Here is a 21,175-nt window from a genome sequence, read left to right as displayed (position 1 = left end):
TTTTTAATGCTTGTCAAGTCTGGCTTGACGGCACTGCTGTCGCCAGAACCAATGTGATCAATAAGAAGAGAGATTTCAGAAGTACTTCTGATACAGTAGCTTTAGCTCCACCCACATGTTAATTAACTTGAGTACAGCCAGTGCTTAATTTGTAAAATATAAGTGCCAGGACACTAGTCAAGAATCTTCTGCAGCTTGCACCTCCCATTGCTACTACTACCATTGTCAATGAGAGTACCTAGTCAACAGCTGACCAGCACACTGCTACAAGTGTGACCATTCAGAATATTCCAGGCCCCCAAAGCCATAAAAATGCCTTGGGTGGCAGATATGCATTGTTTTTAATGTATACTCAATTGATAAATAATTGCTGTTCCGCTCTTCTCTAAACTATGCAAATAGTGGCACCATGTCACAGCTGTTGTAAGTGCTGGTGTTGACAATTAACCCCTTCGAAGCTAATGACGAGCTGGGCTCGTCATGGCGCTTACCTGCCGTGCGCGGATGACAAGGCCAGCTCGTCATGAATAATGGTCATTTTGGATATTCAGCGTAGGACGGGAAAACGCCTAGCAGCCATGTGGTTAAGTGCAGGTGCCGAGCACCAGAAACCACAGCCTCAAATTAAACACTGAGTACAGTATTCGATTGCGCAGAGGGTGAGTGCTTCCATTGAAGACTTGCATCACATGTTTACCTTGTAGAAAAAATATGCTCAATAATGCAGGATTGTGCTGGGTATAGTGAAAATGAAGATCGCAGGTCTGATCTGTTTATTATGAAAGGTTACGACAAAGATAGCAGTCCGGAAATATTTATTATGAAAAGCACATGTTAAAGCCAATAGGCATTTGTGAATGGATTGTTATTAAATTGTGTTAAAGCCTTTAGGTTGTATTTTATTAGTTGCAATCTCATAGATCAGATAGTGTAGTTGCAAAGTTCTGGGTGTTAGTTGCACTTTCAGGCAAATCCTGATGGTAGACGAAATGCAATTTTTTCTTAGTCTGCTCCAAATCTTAGACTTCAATACAGTATCCTATGAACAAATAATGAAGCTTCTCTTGGCTACTAAATCTGGATCACCGTTGGATCCTTGTCCCCTCAAGATAATCCACACTGTTGTGGAGGCAGTCGCCCATCCACTCATGGAGCTACTCAACGCTGTCATTAAAACAGGGATATTTCGAGAAATGTGGAAAAAAACTTCTATCCTTCCACTCTTAAAGAAGTCAAACTTAGACCAAACGGACCCGGAAAATGACCACCCTATCTCTTGTCTGCCTCTTCCAGCGAAGGTCCTTGAGAAACATATGAATCAAGAGCTGGCCACTTTTATCGACAACAGTTGCATCTTGGACTCAACTCAGTATGGCTTCTGGAGTAAGCACAGTACTGAACTGGCCTTGATTGAAGTAACAGAAGAGATCAGACGTGCGGTTGATGAAGGGGGCTTGGCAGTCCTGATCCTGCTGGATCTGTCGGCTGGCTTTGATACGGTAGATCATTGTATCCTAACAAATTGTCTTCAGGAAATAGGGATAGCAGGCACTGCCCTTGCCCTCCTTATGTCCTTTTTATCACATCTGGAATAATTTGTGGAAGTGGAGGGTCTCAAGTCACACTGCTTCAGGCTCCCTTGTGAGGTGCCACGGGGGTCATGCTTGAGCCCTACCCTATTTAATGTATATGTCACACTTCTGGCCCGATTGATCAAATCTCACAGCTTTGAGCTGGTGTCATATGCAGATGACACGCAGATCATTGTATCTATCTTGAGTAAAAATTGCGACACGCCCACAATTTTGACAAGTGTATGAGACATGTAAGCTGCTGGATGGCGGAGAACTGCCTCAAAATAAATTCAAACAAAACCGATGTCCTACTTTTTGGTAGAGATACATCCTTCTGGTCCATAGAATGGTGGCCGCGAGGCTGGGCACTCTTCCTATACCAGCCACCAAGGCCAAACGTCTTGGGGTAATTTTGACACGACTCTATCCTTTTCCCATCATGTGAAGATGCTCACCTCAACTACCTTCTTCACTCTGAAAATTCTGAGGCAAATCTTTCCGTTTATACCACTGGATCTATAGAAAACAGTGGTGGCAGCACTGGTTCTGTCTAAGCTCGATTATTGTAACAGGGTTCTGGTTGGGGCAAACAAGGCAGTACTGGTGAAACTGCAGATACTCCAAAACTCTGCAGCTCGGTTGCTCTTTGGCATATCCAAATATTCATCAGCCAAACATGCCCTCAACACTCTTCACTGGTTACCTATGGAGAATCAAATGAAGTTGAAGGCACTCTGTATCGCCTTCAAAGCGCTACATAATCTAGGTCCAGTCTATCTGGCAAATCGGTTCCAATGGTATATATCACCACGCACCCTTCGGTCCGCCTCTCTGAAGCTGGTGAAAGTATTGAATTTCTGACTCCAGAGATGGGGTGGAAAAAGCTTTATAACCATCACAACTAGATGGTGAAATGAGCTACCAATAAAGCTAAAAGATTCACCAAACCTGCTCTCCTTCAGAAAGGGCCTAAAGAGTATTTACAATTCAAGAGCCCTCCCAACTTTCATTTTGTACTTAATTTTCATTCTATGACTGTATGCCTGTTGGACTGGCTTGTGGGAATGCTAATGCTCAATACAGAAACTTGGGTTGATAATCGGAAGAGCCAACAAAAAAGGCTCTAGGTCTGATTGGTTGATTAGGAAAATGCATGTTTGATGCTACATGCCTGATCTGTTTATTATGAATTGTTATGACAACCGCAGTAGATCTGACTTATTTATAAAAGCCTATAGCAGCCTTTCTAGAGTGGATTATTATCACACCACAGTAGAGGCTGTAGACAGGCATTTTGTTATTTAGAATTAGAATTACAGAGAATTACAGAGTTTACCTTAGTAGGCTGTTGATTGACCCCCTTGACAAACCTTAGGGGTTGAAGATTTGCACTATAATAGTCTTTGCTACACCCTCTTACAAAACAAATTCTTAAAAAGTGCATACATATTCATACGTAGATCCATATATAGGGGCTTTGAGTCACCCCTCTTCTGCCATTGGTCTGTTCAAGTGTTGTTCATAGTCTGCCCTAAGTTGCATGCTGTCTTGGATGGAAGAATTGAGTCAGCCAACTATAGCCATTGGCTCTATTGCTCCATGAGGGACCGCCTTTTGCTTGATCAAGGGTGCACATTCACCTGAAAATGAGTGCGCTTCAATGCCAAGGCTGGTGAGCCAGTCCTTTATTTTCCATTTTGTCTTTTGATAGGTACTCTTTCATTTGTTCCTTCCCATTCTATTATATTTATTTTTATAGTGTGTATTGCAGCTCTCTGGGATGTCGAGATGCTCATTTCATCTGCAGTGCACTGCATCACGAGCTTTCACTACTTCTAAATCTAGGAGTCATTTTAGAATGGTAGTGTCTATATCAATCATTGTTGTACTATTCCACAATAGCGAATAATTTGCTTCAAAACAGACTGCTATACAAGAACTTTAAAATTATGTTGCACTATGTACAATATCATTGCAAGACAACCACCTGATATGGTCCATTTTATTTTTATATTGCATTTTGTTCGTTACCGCCATGTTTTCTTTTTCTACTGTTATTCTTTTACTTTATCTTGCAGGTGCGTGTTCAATTTGTGGTTTTTTATGTGTATAGGTACATGGGTGAATGCAAGAATGTGTCAGTGGTTAGATGAATGATTTCTGAAAGCAAGGATGAGGAACATAGTGCATTTATGATTACTTATTGAGTCCTAAACTCACCAATGATTCATCCTCTCAACGCCTGGACTCAGCTTTGGACAGGGACAATAAGCTGGAGTCCCTTCCTCTGTTGAAACTGGAAACATTGGAGAGTCTAGCACAACATATAAAAACCGGCTCTCCATGTGACCCTGCTCCACTGGGCTCACTGGGGCTGGCTAGCAAAACCATTCTCCCTACCCTTCTGGAATTGTTGAACTCTTCCATTTTGAGTGGGATGGTACCAGCGTCCTGGAAACATGCAATGGTACGGGCCTTATTAAAAAAACCTTCTCTCGACCCAGCTAACCCAGGCAATTACCGCCCGATTTCTCTGCTCCCATGGGTATCTAAGATCTTGGAGAAACACGTCAATACCACTCTGACGAATTTCTTCGAGGAAAACCATCTCCTCGATGCTTCCCAGACGGGCTTTCGCCCAAAACACGGGACAGAGACCGCTCTACTGGCCGTAACTGAGGAGGCGAGACGGATCTTGTATCGGGGGGGGTCAGTGGCAGTGATCCTCCTCGATCTGAGTGCCGCGTTTAACACGGTTCATCATAAAATTCTGTTGAACCGTCTCGCCGACCTAGGAGTGTCCGGAGAAGCCCTGGTCTGGTTCGAGTCTTTCCTATCGGACAGAACCTTCCAGGTCTTTGACGGCACATTCGTGTCATCAAGTAGGCCTTTGGGGTGCGGAGTCCCGCAGGGTTCATCCTTGAACCCTACGCTCTTCAACGCATACATGAGGCCGCTGGCTGGGATTGTTCGTCTGCATGGTGTCAATATCATCTCCTATGCGGACGACACCCAGCTGGTGGTCTCCCTTGCACAGAAGAGCGGCCTCCAATCACCGCTCAATCTAGCGGCTTGCCTGGAGGATGTAAAGAGCTGGATGATGAGCTCATGTCTGAAGCTCAACGACGACAAAACTGAGCTCATGCTCCTGGGCCCGGCGGCTCCTTCTACTCTGGAGCTCATATGGCCCGCAAGCATGGGTGCGGCCCCACCCCCGAGAGATAACATTAAAAGTCTGGGGGTATGGCTCGAGAAGTCGCTGAGCCTCAAAACACAGGCCACCAAGGTGTCGGCCACTTGTTTTGGCCTCCTTAGGGTGATTAAAACAATTCTTCCCCTTCTTCCATTTGAGGCCAGACAAATAATCATACAGGGCCTTGTCCAATCCCGTCTGGACTTTAATAATGCCCTCTATCTTGGAGCACCAGATTACACCCTACAAAAACTTCAGCGCACTCAAAATTGTGCTGCCCGTGCGCTATTGGGAGTCCCACGGAGGACCTCAATAAAAACTGGCCTAAGAACCCTACACTGGTTTCCTGTTAGGGACAGAGTGAAGTTTAAAGCTCTATGCATTGCCCACCAGACCTTTTGGAAAAAGGGCCCAGAAATCAACTGCTCCCTGATTTCTCCTTATCTGCCCAACACGGCACTTCGTTCCTCAACCGCATCACTAGCCAAAATCCCAAGAATCTTTAGAGCCAGAGCAGGAGGACGTTCGTTCTCGTACAATGTGTCTAAATTGTGGAACACCCTTCCTCTGCAGATGCGAGATAACTCCAACTTAACTAGTTTCCGGAAACAGCTCAAAACCTTTTTGTTTCAGTAACTAGTAAACTCCTGAGGGCATCTTCTGTTTTAGTTTCAGCGCCTAAACGCCTCAGGGCAACTGTAGCGCTCTATAAATCCCATTTTCATTTCATTTCATTTCAATGTCTGAAGATGAAGTTTCATTTATAAGCCTGCCCTAATGGAATTGCCAATGGTTTCTTTTTCTTTTTTTGTTAAACATCAACTCCACATTAAATAAGACAATTAAAAGGCAAGACTTATCAAAGTTACAATTTTGTATAGGTTCTTGGCAATTCTGCATTCGTCTTTATTTGCCATTTGCACTGACTATTGCAAAATATCATTTTCAAGGTAGTTCGGTGGTGCATGTGCCGTTTGTGCTAGCACTTGCCCAGGCAAATGCTATTGCCAAATTGAACGGCATAGGGCAATTTATGTGGTCTGGCCGAATGAAACATCTTCTTACAGTTGTGTTACAATAGGAGTATGCTGACAATAGGTAATTAGAGGTAGTCATGTAAGACACCATTTGAATGACCAGAAGCACGTTTTGGGAAATCTTGCAACAAACTTATATGTTTTATATAGTAGCTCTTAAACCGTTGGGTCTTCATACACAGTAAATTAGAGGTTTGTGCTACCAAACGCATTTTCTTTCACTTTATTGAACTTGTGAGGATGAATGATTTAGCCACGACCACCAAGTTTAACAGCTGACCAGAAATCTAAGATCAACCTTCCCCTATCTACTACCCGCTGTCTCAGGAACTTTCTGCCCCTATGTCCGAGACTTCAACCAGATTTTCTTAAATTGTATTGGGTGCTGAAAATCCATCTTTGCCTGGCTATCTATTGCTGGGCTGGCCCAAAGCCCCTTGACAATGGATCTCCTATAAACCTTTCCCCTTTGTCAAGAAGTCTAAAGCTGTTTTGAATTGGTAAGTAGACTGTACAAAATCAGAAAATAAACAGATAAAATAAAGTAGGAATGTGGACCTTGTGGTAAGAAGCTTGCGAAGAAGTAGGTTTCAAGTGAGGATTTATTCAAATGAAGAACAGCTTGACAACCACGAATGAGAGACACGATAAAACAACCGATCTCCCCGAACTCCTCTCTCCTTCTAATTACTCAACCCCAACTCTTCTCTCCTTCTAATTACTCAACCCCACAACATTCTATATGACCTACTACCATTCTATTAATGACATAAGACAGAATACCACAGACCTGTCATACTAGTACAGGAAAATGATGGTCTCAGAATGTGACTGTTCCTTCTCAATGACCTATGCTGGTGTTTTCTGCATGAGCGATCGGTTATGGCGTCATAGAAACTGAAAGATCATGCCACCTTCCATAGATCTGCTTCCTGCAGGGCCTTGCCATCAACTAAGTCTTGCAGAATGGCAAGCAAACATATCCTACCACCCAATGTCTCACAGTATCAGGAAAACACATTGGTCGTAGTAATAAGTTGAGGGCTCGATTCCGATCCTGTCCAAACGTGAGTGAATAATAATTATGAGTTGTGAAATATTTATCACACCCATGGTTTTCCAGTGATGGATTCCTGCAGGACAATCCTGCCAAAATTCATTGAGGTACACGGTTAAATACCAACTCTGCAAGCTATGTCTCATTTCCAGGTTAAAAACCAAATGTTATAAATCCCTCAACCAGAGGGAATGGTATTACCTGAAACGTGCTCCACACGCCTTGCAATAATGAAAACACTCAGAGACCAAAACAGGAGTCTCTGAGGCAACAGAAAGGGACACTAGCAACAATAGAGCCAGCAAGGGCTGCTCATGCTCTTTCAACAATCCTTAGTGGGATAATTCTGACAACTTGAAGAGTTTCAAAGGGAACGCCAGATTCCTACAGGACCAGACACCAGGCACTGCTGGTAAACTGAATGGAGTTGAGCAAGGATGGAGAAAAATGACATACACACTAACACGCAGACAATTCTTTTCATCACTCATAGTGATGGGACAGTAAAAAGAATGTCCCTAAAGAAGCTTCACCCCCAAAATGCTCATTGTTGAAATCTGAAAATTTCATAAAAGATTTAGGTCCGCCAGTCTTCCTGGTCCTGAGGAGGCCTTTAATAAGGATGACTGAAACGTGTCGGGCCCATAATTGAAAGAGTCCAATAAAATAGAATGAGCCTTAGATAACACAGTCATAAAGAGAACTCTGAGAGGTGGTTGCCCTAGGGCTGACTTTATTGTGTGACTACCTCCCAGTGGAATGCAAGTTGGACTGAAAATGCATTCTCTTTGTGCGAAACAATAAAATTGAAGGAAGGAGATGAAACGTTTGATAATTAGACTTTCCCGTACCCTGTGGACACTTGTACAATGTGAAAAGTAATTTATTTTCATATGTTGTAATTTGTGTTGTTTTCCAATACTTTTTGTCCAGAAACCTATCAAGATGATGGAATGTTACCAGATAAGCAGACAGGTTCATCTAATGAATCTATAAAGGAATTGTTGCTAAAGTGAGTCAATATCCCAGTGAAAATGTATTATTTCATTTTGGTATGAATGTTGTTTTATGAATTTACCCCTACAGTACACTGACCCTTTTTTTAGTTTGTGTTTCCTTTCACACTCAGCAACATTGTCACATAGTTCGCATCACAAAATCCGCTCACTTTACAGTCAGAGAAAGAAAAGTAAACATAAATCTCCAATGTTAAAAGAAAAAGCATTCATTTGTCACAAGACAGAGCATAACATTTGACCTCTGAGACAAGATAATAACAACATTCAAAGGCATCGTTATTTTTCATTCATCTTCTGAACTCCAGCCTGGTTATTTTGGGGTTGCTGCAGCACCCCCGCACCTCTACTTCTAGCGCCTATGTTCAGCCCTCCCCCCCTCAAAGCCAGAAGACCACGCTTCATTTGTTGACATCCCCAACTAGCGCTCCGACAGTCACAATGAATACAGTGCACCCAAAGGTGCAGTGGAGTCATTATAGGCAAAGCAGACCAATATGCTGAGCTAGTGCCATGTTATTTAGCCAGGCTGGCATGCTTTTTTTGTTTTACTTAAATAAACTTGCAACACGGGAGTTTGTTTCGGGAATACAAAAAACAATGGCTTTAGTGTGTAGGGAGTTTTCTCCAGGCACGTCCGAGCCTCTGTTTGCATTCCCTACTCGCATGGCATCTCGATCAGGAAAAAAAATAACCTGGCAGTCCACAAACAGGACCGTCAGGTCAAGTGCTGGTGAGACCTGCTGAATCTACGCTGTTGGAATCCTCTTGTTCCACCATCTTAAAATGGGAAGAAGGAACTGTGATATCAACAGATGGGGCATCCCCCAGCCTCTCAAAGAGGCCCTTAGTGATTAGTAAGTGAGGGCAAGGAATAAAAGCAGGATGGATGGATCTTTTTTTTTAAAGAATGTTCCTCCATCATTTTATCTCTCCATTCATTCGTCACTTATGGTTCATCCTTTTAGCAACCCGCTATAGAGCAGCCCAAAATCATATGCTTTGGGTTTGGGTCATGGGAAGCTGCAAAGTACCAATGCAGATCTGCTCACTAAATGAAAAGTGCCTTAAAAGTTGCCACCTTGTTCCTATTCACTCATCCCATCAAGTGCTTGGAAGTGCCATGCAGCTGAAACTTCCTTATCTCATGCGTATTTTTCAAGGTAACTGGTACTAGACAAGGGTCCTCATAAACTATCTTATTGTTGCCTCTTTTTTTGCTCCCATTCTTTTACTTTTCACTCTCATCCAACTCCAAAGTCACTTCTGTACTTCTAAGAGGCAAGCGGCTGACCAATGTTGCTTCCTGCTCCTCATTACCAAGCTGGTACTGCATGTTTATGCAAAACCAGTCATGCCAACATATTCTCCTAACTAAGAACATCTCCCCCAAATCTTTCACAATGCAGGAACAAATAAGTCTTATATCACAGTCTTTGGCATTTGGTCAAAAGCACACTTCCAATTAGCCAAGTGCACACTAAAAGTCTAAAATCCAAGCCAGGTCGGGGCTGTTGTCCTCAATAGAGGGTTTCTAGGAAGGACATGGCTTGGCCTGCTACCAGAAAGCAATCAATATAGGTGACAATGTGGCAGCAGAAAAATACCATCCTCAAGGGCATGTTTTGGAGTGAATCTAAAAAGATTTCCATGATAATCAAAGAATATACCTAACGACTGGTCACCAAAAGCAATTATGATATGCCTTCCGCCTGCCCGAGACACAATAGGACATCCTAGGGGGGATTTAGAGTTTTGGGGACAGGGTGCTTCATTGTAAGTGTGACAAAGTACCCTATTTACTAAACCCTTGGTCTGTCTGCCGCATTTGGAGAGAGGCAGACCACCAGCCTTCGGTTAGCGAGCCCCTGTTGGCTCAGTCGATGGAAAGGTTCCTCACCTTGGTGGCATGCTTCATCGGGTTTTTCATGCCCCGCTGCGAGACGGGTGTGCTACGACCACAGGAGATGTAGGAGCACTGTGTAGGGTGTGGACTACAAAGTGATTAGTGATTTGGGAGTGGAGGGGTTAGACAAGTGAGTTACAAAATACCTGCCTACGTGGAAGCTAGGTTTTATTAGATCCTGTAGCTAGTGTTATTAAAGAGGGGGTAGAGGAGAAACACACTGTGATGGGAGTGTGGCACCTGGTGTACATGTCAGATGGATGTCTGGGCAGGGGGCCTGGCACCTGGACATCTTCCGTTCAGTACACTCAAGCCTAGAGCAGTTAGAAGGGAGGCTGGGCGGGAGCCTTGGAAGTGGTTTCGTCTTAAAGCCAGGGCTGCTTGCTCCGGAATATTCCATACATCGTTTGTGCTATGACATTTTCTTCTGTGGTTCACGTGTGGTGAAGATTTAAATTAAAGTCCCCAGTAAATATCATATGGGGTTTGTTGTGGTCCTTCATCAGGTTGTTCATGACTATTTAAATGTTTTAAAGGATAACACATTTGTGCCTGGATGCTGTGTTGATGTATATGGCAGGATAAGCGGCCATACGTCACCGCATATACAATTTTCTATTTTGACGCCCTGCAGCAGGGGTTTCTAGGAGTGCATCTATTCTACCTTTGCGTTCAGGTGTGCTGAGACATGCATCAAGAGCCCTCCTTTAGTTCTGCCCGTGGAGCTGGTTCAGATAGCTGGATTGATGTATTCCAAAAATCCCATTAAGGGCACAGAGTTCTTTGCCCAGGTCTGCAGCATAGCAATGATGTAGATATTTCTCAAGTATTTGACAGTTTCTATATTAGAGATTTTATTTTGGATTCCTGCCATGTTCCGCCATGTTTCCAGTGTGCTTGCCGGTGATCTTTTCATGCTGGCTGTGGTAATCATCTGATTTGTTTGTCGGTGTGGGAAGTGTAAGTGGCTTAGGAATTCCTGTACAGTTGGTTCCTTCAGTCCAGGGTTTCTGTTTCTGCTACAGCACTGTGGACAAAGCCGACTGGTTATCTGGGAGACCCAACAAATCAACGGTACTGCGCCAGTACATTCTGTGACTTTCCTTGGATATTAGTCGATGCCGAAGTGATGGGTGTGTCTGGTTTAGCTTGTGCATGTGGGAGCTAAACTTCAGCTTTAGTTGTTTTCTGCATCTTAAACGATTCCCATGCGGATATCAATTGCCTGGTGAAGATGCCTACTTGAATTACAAGATCTAATTAAAAGAATTACTCATTTTGGCAAGTATGCAATGTGCTAGGTGCCTGTGTGTTAATGTGTTAAAGGTGATTTATAGCGCTGCTATAGTCGCTTTCTCTCACCACTGAAGCCGATTGCGTAAGCAGCATGTCTCAAATGAATTTGCCTGGAGGGATCTTGCTTCTATTTTATTACTTGCGTGGCTTGTGCAATTAGTTGCATTTCTCCCTGGGTTCAATGATTTAGCCTAAAATAGATTCAAGCGAATGATAGAAATCAATATGGAGATAATATATAATGCACAGATACATAGAAGTGGAGTTACGTGTACCTGACCATATTTTTTCCGTTAGTATTGTCCTCGATATTATGTCCTATCGATGTTCTAGGGCCAATATTCAGGGTGCCCACCTACAAGACTGCCATTCACAGTGAATGCTAGGAATACTCCCCTCTTTATTCACATTTTGGACCTGGCTTGGGGCATGGAGGTTACTTGCCCGTTAGTGTGATTTTCTATGAAAAACAGGCAAAAAATATTTGAAAGACCTTTCAAAATCATCAAAGTAGAAGTCTTGGTGGTCTGTGGAGCAGTATCTATTGAATGTAGCTGGAGCGCGCCATCAACTTAAAGAAAAGCTATAAACAATAGTATTAACTAGAACAATAACCATAGTCATCCCAACCACCCCCAACCTATACTTCAAGAAAATGAAGTACGTATCGCGGGGCAGGACAGCCTCCGACGCCAACGGGGTGCCGGTACTGCCAGGTCCAAATTATTCCCACCCCTAACAAACTAATATCGGAGTCCACTGATCAGAGTCCAGGTTCCATCTGGCGAGAGAGGTCACACATGGGGGGGTCCACCTGTTGTTGCGGTCCACACCTTGCGTCCCTGAAACAAATATAAATTGTACGTGTAGTCACTCAACCTCAGCTGCTGGCGGTGCAGGGAGCTGGGTATGCATGCCGCACATGGTAACAGTTCCACACATTGGCCTGCCCCAAGCTCGTTAGGCAGGTACATGACAAGTGAGGCAGATCGCATCATCTCTGCATCTGGAGGTATCAAAACTGTGCCAAACAACTCAGCATGGGAACTGGGTGTTTCAGTTGCGTCCTCGGGTTTCCTGCACCAGGAGGAGAGCAAGCGGTTTCTGTTGTTACCCTTATTCCTTGATTGTATTGGGGAGGGTTGGGGAGGGCCGGCCTGGTGCCCACTGGAGTAGCCACTGACAGAGGAGGTGGAGTGTGTGATCTAGGCTGGTACCGCTCATTGGCCCACTGAAACATTGTCTCCGGGTTATCAAAGGAGAAAGTCTTGGATTGGAAGATAACTTAAAGTTTGTCGAGGAACAACAGCATGCATCGAATGTTAATGCTACATAGCTACTAGTTTGGTGTAGTCCGAAAAAATCATTATTTTGTGGGATTGCAACTAAATTGTGTCTTGAGATCAAGAGTGATGGAGTATGGCATCCCTGTCAAGATAACTGAGTATGCATGCAACTATAGATCAAGTTGGAGGCCCCGGTGGCAGCCTCTGAAGCAGGGCCCATTGTGCCCTCTTGATTACGAAACAGGTGGCTAAGGACGTGGCAGGCATTGAGGCCCCTACAGTTTTTGCTCATTCCAAATACTCGTTTTGGTTCATCCCAAGCACAAAACTAGATGGAAATTTGCATTTCTGTTTTTTTAACTTTTCCCTGGAATGTTGGCAAAATGGCACTGCCAGCAGATGAAACAAGCATTAGTAAACCTAATTGGTGATGTTATTTTTAAAGAAGCAAAGGTACTCATATTTTCATGTCCTACAAAATCAGCAATCATCACCTTCCTCATGAAGGCTGCAGTATTATAGTCTATTACTAGAGGTCTCTCAGGATAGACACCAGTATTTTCTATAGCAGTCTACGCCAGGACAGGCTTAAGATATAAGCACTGCAGAGGTGGAGGTAGGTTTGTTATAGTAGGTATGGTAGGTAATATATAGTAGATAGTATGGGATATAATTTATTATTAATAGGGATTAAGTATGGTAGGTATGGTATGTTAGGTCAGGTATACTATGTTAGGTTAGGAATGGAAGGTAAGGTATTGTAATTATGGTAGGTAGGCATGTATGGTAATAATGGAATGTATGTATGGTAGGTTTTGTCGGTAGGTATTGTTAGACCTAACACTCTTAGGTAGTAGCCCCCCAAACCTTTTGCCTTCACCCATCTTGTTTTGCTGAATTTGTTTTTGCTGGCTTTAGGACTCTCTGCACTTTACCATTGCTAACCGGTAGTAAAGTGTGCTTGCGCTCTCCCTAAATTATGGTAAAATTGGCCTATGCCTACTTGGCAGTTCTTTTTACATGTCAGACCCTAGTAAAGGGTACATACTATAAGTACCCAGGGCATGTAAATTAAATGCTATTAATGGGCCTGTAGCACTCGTTGTGCCACCCAATAAAATAGCTTTTAAACACGTTTCAGCCCTGCTTCGGCAGCCTGGAATGCAGTTTTAAACTCTATTTTACCTGATGAAATAAACCTTTTATCAGGCTGAAACCTTTCTTTTTGATACATATAAGTCACCTCAAGATAAGCCCTAAAGGCTTATAAGACTTGGTGCTGGGTATTTAAAAAGTAGGACATGTGGGTTTACGTTTTACATGTCCTGGTAGTGAAAAAAGTCCTAAATTAAGTTTTCACTTTTGCAAGCTATCCCTCCCACAGGATAACATTAGGTTACCTTATTATTCTTAATAAGTGATAACTTAAGTTTGGGAACAGATAGAAAAATAATGTTCACACTCAAATGAATTGTAATGTAAAATTCTCTTTAATTGAAAAGTCAGAAATTAAGTCACAATTCTGTTCTGACTTTTATCATTTTGGCATGTTCGTGTCCTAACCATTTGTGTCTTCTTTCAGTAACCTGGCTCATATGACTGTGAATAATGAATAGCTTAGCTGTTGTCCTTTGTGTATTCCTCCTAGACAGTGAGACAAAGAGAGACAAAGTGTTGGCAGGGTGGGCCTTCCTGCCTGGATGATTGGAGTGGAGCTGTTTACTGCCCCACTTACATTTCAAAGGGCTACCTCCAGCAAACACACAGAGAAGCCTGGCACTAGTCTTTGACACCCCAGACTACTTGGAGCATTGACAGGGTACAGGAAGAACTTTCCAGAACCAGATGAGGGCTAGTATAAGGACTTCATAGGCTGGCACCAGGTATAAATATTGGACATCCTGAACCACTCATTAGATCACTTCTGGACCTGCGGAAGGCTCAGAAGATGAATTGCTCATCTGCCCTGCTTCTACAATGGCTGCTTTGTTATATAAGAACTGCCCTGCTTCCCTGCTGCTTGAGGAAAGAAGTATGGGCCTGCTCATTGAACCCAGGACCACCAGAGTGACTCCAAGATCCAGCTGGCTGATCTCCTGCATGGGATATATCAAGCTCCAGAGACCTGGCCTGCAACTGCCAAGCTGAACAGATTGAAATGGACCTGTCTGTGCCTCAGCGGAGTGAATCCTGATCCCCAAGCAATTCCCAGGTCCTGGACGCTTGGCTGGCATCAGTCTACTCCTCCTTGTCCAACAATGGGTTCCCTCAAAACCAACGCAGCACTATGCAACTTGACACAGGACATCGCTTGCAACACCTCGTAGCTCCTGATCAGCGGCCTCATTGGAACACATACAGCGTGTTGTAACTAGATGCAGGACCTCACATTGCAACTCCTGATCATCTGCCTCATCGGAACAGACACAGTGCAATGTAACTCAAATCAGGACCTGGCCTTGCAGCACCTCGTAACTCTCAATCGATTACCTTATTGGACCGACGCAAAAAGATGCAGTGCAATGCAGTTTCACAAATCTCAGCCCAAGTACAACTAGCTTCACTGTCCTGTGGGCTGAATAAAGTCCTGTATCCGGCCCTTACTCCATTGCAGTCTGCCTGAACTTGTGACTTTGTGCCGGTAAGCCAGGGCAAAAGTACCTTAGTGGCTGCTTTGTGCTTTTTGCCTCTATTCTCACTTAAGACTTTGAAATTGCATATCTCCAGTTCTACTGATCTGATTTTTGTTATTCTGGTCTCATTTTATTTATTAAAATATACACACCTTTTCTAGATTGGTGTGGGATTTCGCTTGTGTTTTTTTTTTGCGTTTTCAATTTATTATTGTTTGTGTGCTGCATTAATATTTTACATGTTGCCTGTATGTTAAGCCTGACTGCTTTGTGCCAAGGTAGCAGAGGGTTAAGCACAGGTTAATTTAGTGACTTGTTTGTGGTTCACCTTGACAAAGATTGTGGCTGTTGCTTGAGAAGGGTTCTCACCCCCCTCAACCATAACCCAATGTCTTAGAGGTAGGCATGTTAGGTTAGCTATGTTAGATATGATAGTTTATGGAAGGTGAGTATGGAAGGTATGGTTGGCTAGCTATGATATCTATGTTAGGTAAAAATAAGTTAAGAATTGTAGTTAGATATGGGAGGTAGGTATGGCAGTTATGTATGAATGATAGGGTATGGTAGATGGTTGGTGTTGGACTTGGCCGTTTTTGTAGGGTCACCCCTGAACTTTCTGCCTTCCTCCTATATTTTGTCTGACCTGTTTGTGTTGGTTTTGTGACTCTGGGCTTTTTACCACTGCTGATCAGTGCTAAAATGCATATGCTCTCCATATTGTAAATTGATGTATGGATTAGTGACTCCGTGATTGGCTTATTTGGTTTACTTGTCAGACCCGAGTACAGTGCACTGAGTGTGCCCAGGGCTTGTAAATCCAAATGCTGCTGGTGGGCCTGCAGCACTGGTTGTGCCCCTCACAGAAGCAGCCAGTAAAAGTGTGTCTCCGGTCTGCCATTACAGTGCCTGTGTGCAGTCTGGTACTGCCATGCTGACTGGGCAAGTGCACCCACTTGCCCGTCCCTAAATCTTCCCTTTTCTTCATATCAGAAACCCCTATGGTAGGCCCAAGGGCAGGGTGCTTTGTAAGTATAAAGTAGGACATGCCCTGGTGTGTGTGGCATGTTCTAATAGTAAATTACAGTAATTTTCGTTTTTCACTATTGCAAGGCTACCTGTTCTCCATAGGTCAGAATGGGCAGTTAGATTATTACATCTTATAACCCTAACTGACTCAGGGAACATGGTAGAAATTTGAGTTTAGTGTGCCAGAACTCAGAATGATAAAATACATCTTTTAGTGAAGTTGGTTTTAACATTCTGTGCTTGAAAACACCAATTTTAGAAAGTAGGTATTTTCATGTCCTACTATAAGAGCCTGCCTCTCCTAGGTTATGTATTCCTTGTCTTGAGTTTGGGTGACAGGGTTGGGGAATTCCAGGAGACAGGGTGAGTCAGCCATGTGGTGAATAGAGGGATCTGCATCTAGATGGGAGGGAGGAGTTGCACCTGGGACCTGAATAGGGCTGTGCCTCCACCCCCCAAAGTGCTGGCTCCACCTCCTGTGGTGCGTCTGAGGTCTCTGCCCTGCACTGTGAAAGGAGAGAAGGAGTCATGCCAACAGAGTGCTCAAGGGCTGTGCCTTTTCTCCACAATGCTGGCTCCATCTCCTGTGATGCGTCTGATGTTTTTGCCCTGCACTGTGAAAGGAGAGAAGGAGTCATGTCAACAGAGTTCTCCAGAACTGGTTTGGACTAGGCAAGGGCCCCACTGCCCTCAGAGGACAAAGTATTTTGGGGTATAAGTATTGGGACCCTGATCCCAAGAATTTAGATCACTTTTGGACATCACAAAGAAACCTTTGCTGAGGAGTGGAACCAGAAGAAACTGTGGAGAAACTATCCCTAAGCTGAAGTGCTGCTTGGTAAATTGGCCTGCAGTTGTTGTCTGACTGCCAGACAAAGGGGCTTTGTGTACTTTCATCAGTTTGTAAGGATCTCCAAGGCCTTGGAAGAAAGCTTTCCTCCTGCTGAAGTCTCAGGGACAACGGACTTCAACCCCCAGCTCCCCAGAGTTCCTTGGGAAGTGCCTGCTGCTGTTTTGGGCCTTCTGAGGGACTCCATGTCGCAAGGAGCTGGAAGCGCGATTCAAGAGGAAGAAGCGTGTCGCCGTCGCTGCCATCGCATCTTGGATGTCACCTCTGTAGCTGTCATATTGCACTGCATCGAGAGAAGCGTCTCGCAACGAAGAGGAAGTGTGTCACCGTTGCTGCTGCTGCCGTCGCATCTTGGATGTTACCGCTGTAGCTGTCGTATTGCACAGCTTCGAGAGAAGCGTCTTGCAACGAAGAAGCGTGTCGCCTTTGCTGCTGCTGCCGTTGCATCTTGGATGTCGCCGCTGTAACTGTCGTATTGCACCTCATCAAGAAAAGCGCCTCGCATCCACAGAGAAGCGTGCCGCCGTCGGAGCTGCTGTCGTCGCATCTTGAAAGTCGCTGCTGTAGTTGTCGCATTGTGCGGAAGTGTCTTGCAAAGTCGGAGAAGAGTGTCACAGCCGAAGCTGTTGTCGTCGCATGGCGGAACGAGAGTGTCGCCGCGACAGCTGACGCATCGAATCGAGACTTCTCGCAGCATCGGAGATGCGTGCCATATCTGGAAGATCTTCACTTCTTTATTTCGTTGCACTGGAACTTTGCCGCATTTCCATTGCTGCAACACTTTTGTTGTGGAAGCGTAACGCATCGTAAGGTACATTGACTTAAAGTGTTGCAATTTAAGAACTGAACAGAACTAAGCTAAACCTACAGTTTTAAGTACAGTATTGTGGATTTATGTCGTTTGTGGTCTTGTGATAAGTCTATATAAAGAATACTTTTACTTTTACTGTATGTGGTCATAAATGCTTTACACACTGCCTCTGGGATACGCCTGTCTGCTCGTGCCAAGCTACCAAGGGGGTGAGCGAGGGGCTATTTTAGGAGTGTATCCCCTTACCCTGAATAGAGGCAAGGTTCCCAATTTGTCACTAGACACCCCCAAATCTAACAGTCAGGTATGATATGTTATGTGTGGTATGTTAGGTATTGTAGGTTTGGTAGTCTAGCTATGGTGAGATAGGTTAAATATGGTAGGATATATCAATCTTCTTTAAAGTTTGCACCAGTGAGAAAATAGTCCCTCATGCAGTTCAAGGAAAGCACTCATTTGCAGGCGGCATATAAACTCAAACAACCAATAGTAATGTGTGAAAAAGAAATACTCCACTGAGGTGGGGTAAGACATGATCGACAACGCATCATGCCCGTGACTTAGGAGGATGACTATAAGATGCAAGTGGTTGAAGGATAAGGATTCAAAACCCACTGTAAGCACATGAAAGACAATAGGTCTGATTGACGGCTGTCCTGTCAAAACCCTAACCTAAAGAGGACTACATGAGCCTCTCACCTAGAGCTAAGGGGAATACAATGGTGGCAATTGGGACAATGTAACCACCTTGATGGACAGCACATCCAATCAATGGCAAACAGCGGAAAACTCATGAACACCAATGGCTTACCAGGAATCACTCAAAGCCCTCTCGCGCTCTGTCTGCCTATACGTCTTTATGCTTCCTTTTGATAAATTGATGACATAAGCTCTAGCAATAGCCAGTTAAAACTGTCTGTAGTGAGAGCTGAAAAGCATCTCAGCCAGTCAGGTTTCATTTTTATTCAAATTTCAATTCATGAATACATTTGGGAAATGGATTATTAATGTAGCATCAACATTTTTAAAGGGTTTTATTCACAAAGTACCATACGAATGTTCACTAAATCATAAAGGAATTTAAGGGTAAAGCAAAGCTTTCTGTCTGATGTGTCTGGTGTAAATCCGTCCAGTAGTTGCTGGTATCTATTTGTGCAATAATTCAATGATAGCTCCAACTGCAAAGCTAATTTTGGGACCCCGTTTTAACATGTGTCCCCCTCAAACATTTCTTACGACACTTTACAGTATTCAAAGAATTCTTTGGATTTTTGGAACAAATATGCACTCTTGTTTGTAGGCGTGCCTTTCATGGTGTGAGTTTTTTTTTCCCACTTATTGTACCTTACACAGAGTCTTGAAAATGACAATACTACACTTCTCATCCTCATCAGTGACTATCAACAGACTCCATCTTCGTGTCATGCAGCTCTAACAATACACTGCTCTTCAATTTCAGAATATTATTAAAATTAATACTTTCGAACTTTCTTTCATTAGGAATTCTGTAACTTTATGAAATAGAAAATGGATTTTTGCAAAACATTTCTGTTACAGAATACTGCCCTGGGTTGTGAACACAGTACCTGTGAACTTTCGATTAATAGGAGAACATGTTTTGTCAAGTCTGAAGATATAATAGAACACATCTTAAGTAAATGTTTAGGATGACACATTATATTATGTTTGAATAGTTATTCAAATGTTGGTATGGCCCAACTCCAGCCTCTTACCTCATAGGTACTAGTAATGCCCAGTCGATAGAAAACAGGGAGAAAAATCTCGGCACTGATGATGACCACAAAAGCATAGCTAAAAGCAAATAGGGCATATATTGCTCCGTAGCGGTAGACTTCTGCAGGGGTACCCATGATGGTCACTGCGGACATGAAGCTGGCAGTGAGGGACAGTGCCACCGGAAGGGCACTCATACTCCTTCCCCCGGTCAGGAATTCTGATGTTGTCTTTTGCCCACCGTGAGCAAAGGCGTAATATAGCCCAATAGAGGCAGAGATGACCAGCATGGCAGCCAAGACCACATAGTCCCAGACAGAGAAGGTGTGGATAACACCAGTGACCGACATTGTCCACCAGAGCTTAGAACAAGACAACCAACGAAAGGCTTCCAGAGAGCTACACCTTGATGTACTTTATTTTTGCCTCTGCCACCTGGGAAGAGTTATCTATTTCTGTTGTCCCGCTGCTCTCAATGCTGATCTTCCACATGAAGAGTTCTTGCTTCCTGAGTTAACGCTGAAAAGGGTAGAAACAGAAGACAGTAGTTGAAGAGAGCGAGCCCGAGTCCGTCGGCACCAACGACTCCTGCAAGTTCGCCTCCAGGCGCCCCATAGCAGGCTTCCCCTATTTATGTCATCCCGTCTTTAAGGACAAAACCGCAATTGATACCTCTTTCACAACTGCTCACAGAAAGGCAGCCTAAAGCAAACAGTGCCTTCTAACACAACACACAGGAAAGTCAGGACGAGAACTCCTCCCCCCCTCCGAACCGGTGAATCAGCTGCTTGCACTGCCACGATCAGATTCTTGCCAAAAAAAGTTCAGGTAAGCGCATATTTTCGATTAATTAAAAGTGAAGCACGCAAAGATTACTGAGAGGAAGAACAGGTGCAAACAAATAAGACACTTTAAATATAAAAACATAAATCAAAGTCCCTGGAGGGACATCCTCATGAGGGCTTATTTTTTATATTTTTTCGCACACCTGTCTCATTGCACATGAATGCAACCCACAGAGCGCGCTGACAGCCTACAGTCTCCTTGCACTGACCTTGATGTGTGGTCGAACCCCTCTTGCATAGGCAGTAGGGAGTATCTCTTTCCAGCGACACTTCTACAACAGGGAGATAAAAAAAACGTTTTTTTAAAAAAAAAAAAAAGGCATCAATACTTTAATAAAAAGAGAAACGGAGAGAAACTACTTAAGCCAGGCGATACGCACTGGCTGGACTAGGCTTGATTGTTCGGCCATCTGTGCTATGACAACGGATTCCCTGAAAAAGAGCACGCGTATTAGTTGTGTCCTGTTTATCGTTATTTATCAGCAACAGAAAAACCTCGCTCTCCATAAGGAACTAATGGAAAAATTGAACACACACGTCTCCTAAATATTAGTTTTGTTTACCTTCCCAAACCATCTTTGAAACATAGTTAACATCCCAGTGCCTCTGCGACAGTGAGATGTCCAAATTGCGCCTGAAAGATTTGGGTGCGAGTGTCTCCCAAACTCTTCAGTTTTACTGAATTCTCATGTGAGATAACGTTTTTTGGGCTGGGTGAAGGATTCTACAAAATCCATGGAATGTCCTGCAGGCTGCTTCTCTGTAGGAAACCCTAGGCTCAGCAGTGTAAAGCAGAACGGATTCATACTTGGAGAGTGATAAGGAATTAGAAGAAGAGAAACAGAGTGACATAGAGAAAGGAGTCGTTTTTTACAGTTACGTTTTACAGGTTAATTTTATAAATTTGTTTG

The 21,175-nt window shown here is 43.7% G+C and overlaps 1 protein-coding gene across 1 annotated transcript in view; it reads right to left on the bottom strand.

The window, feature by feature from the left end:
- LOC147750805 (sodium-coupled monocarboxylate transporter 1-like) overlaps positions 1–20,074 on the bottom strand; it is a 277,140-nt gene extending 257,066 nt beyond the window's left edge. Inside the window, exon 1 of the mRNA XM_086918021.1 lies at positions 19,419–20,074. Within this exon, the coding sequence (XP_086774147.1) occupies positions 19,419–19,769 (351 nt within the window). The 5' untranslated portion in view covers positions 19,770–20,074. The remainder of the gene's footprint in view (positions 1–19,418) is intronic.
- Positions 20,075–21,175: the final 1,101 nt, after the last annotated feature.

The sequence above is a fragment of the Lissotriton vulgaris genome, chromosome 1_1, assembly GCF_964263255.1.
Source record: "Lissotriton vulgaris chromosome 1_1, aLisVul1.2, whole genome shotgun sequence".
NCBI lineage: Eukaryota > Metazoa > Chordata > Amphibia > Caudata > Salamandridae > Lissotriton > Lissotriton vulgaris.
Note: the sequence above shows the minus strand (reverse complement) of the source record. Positions and strands in the feature narration are given on the sequence as shown.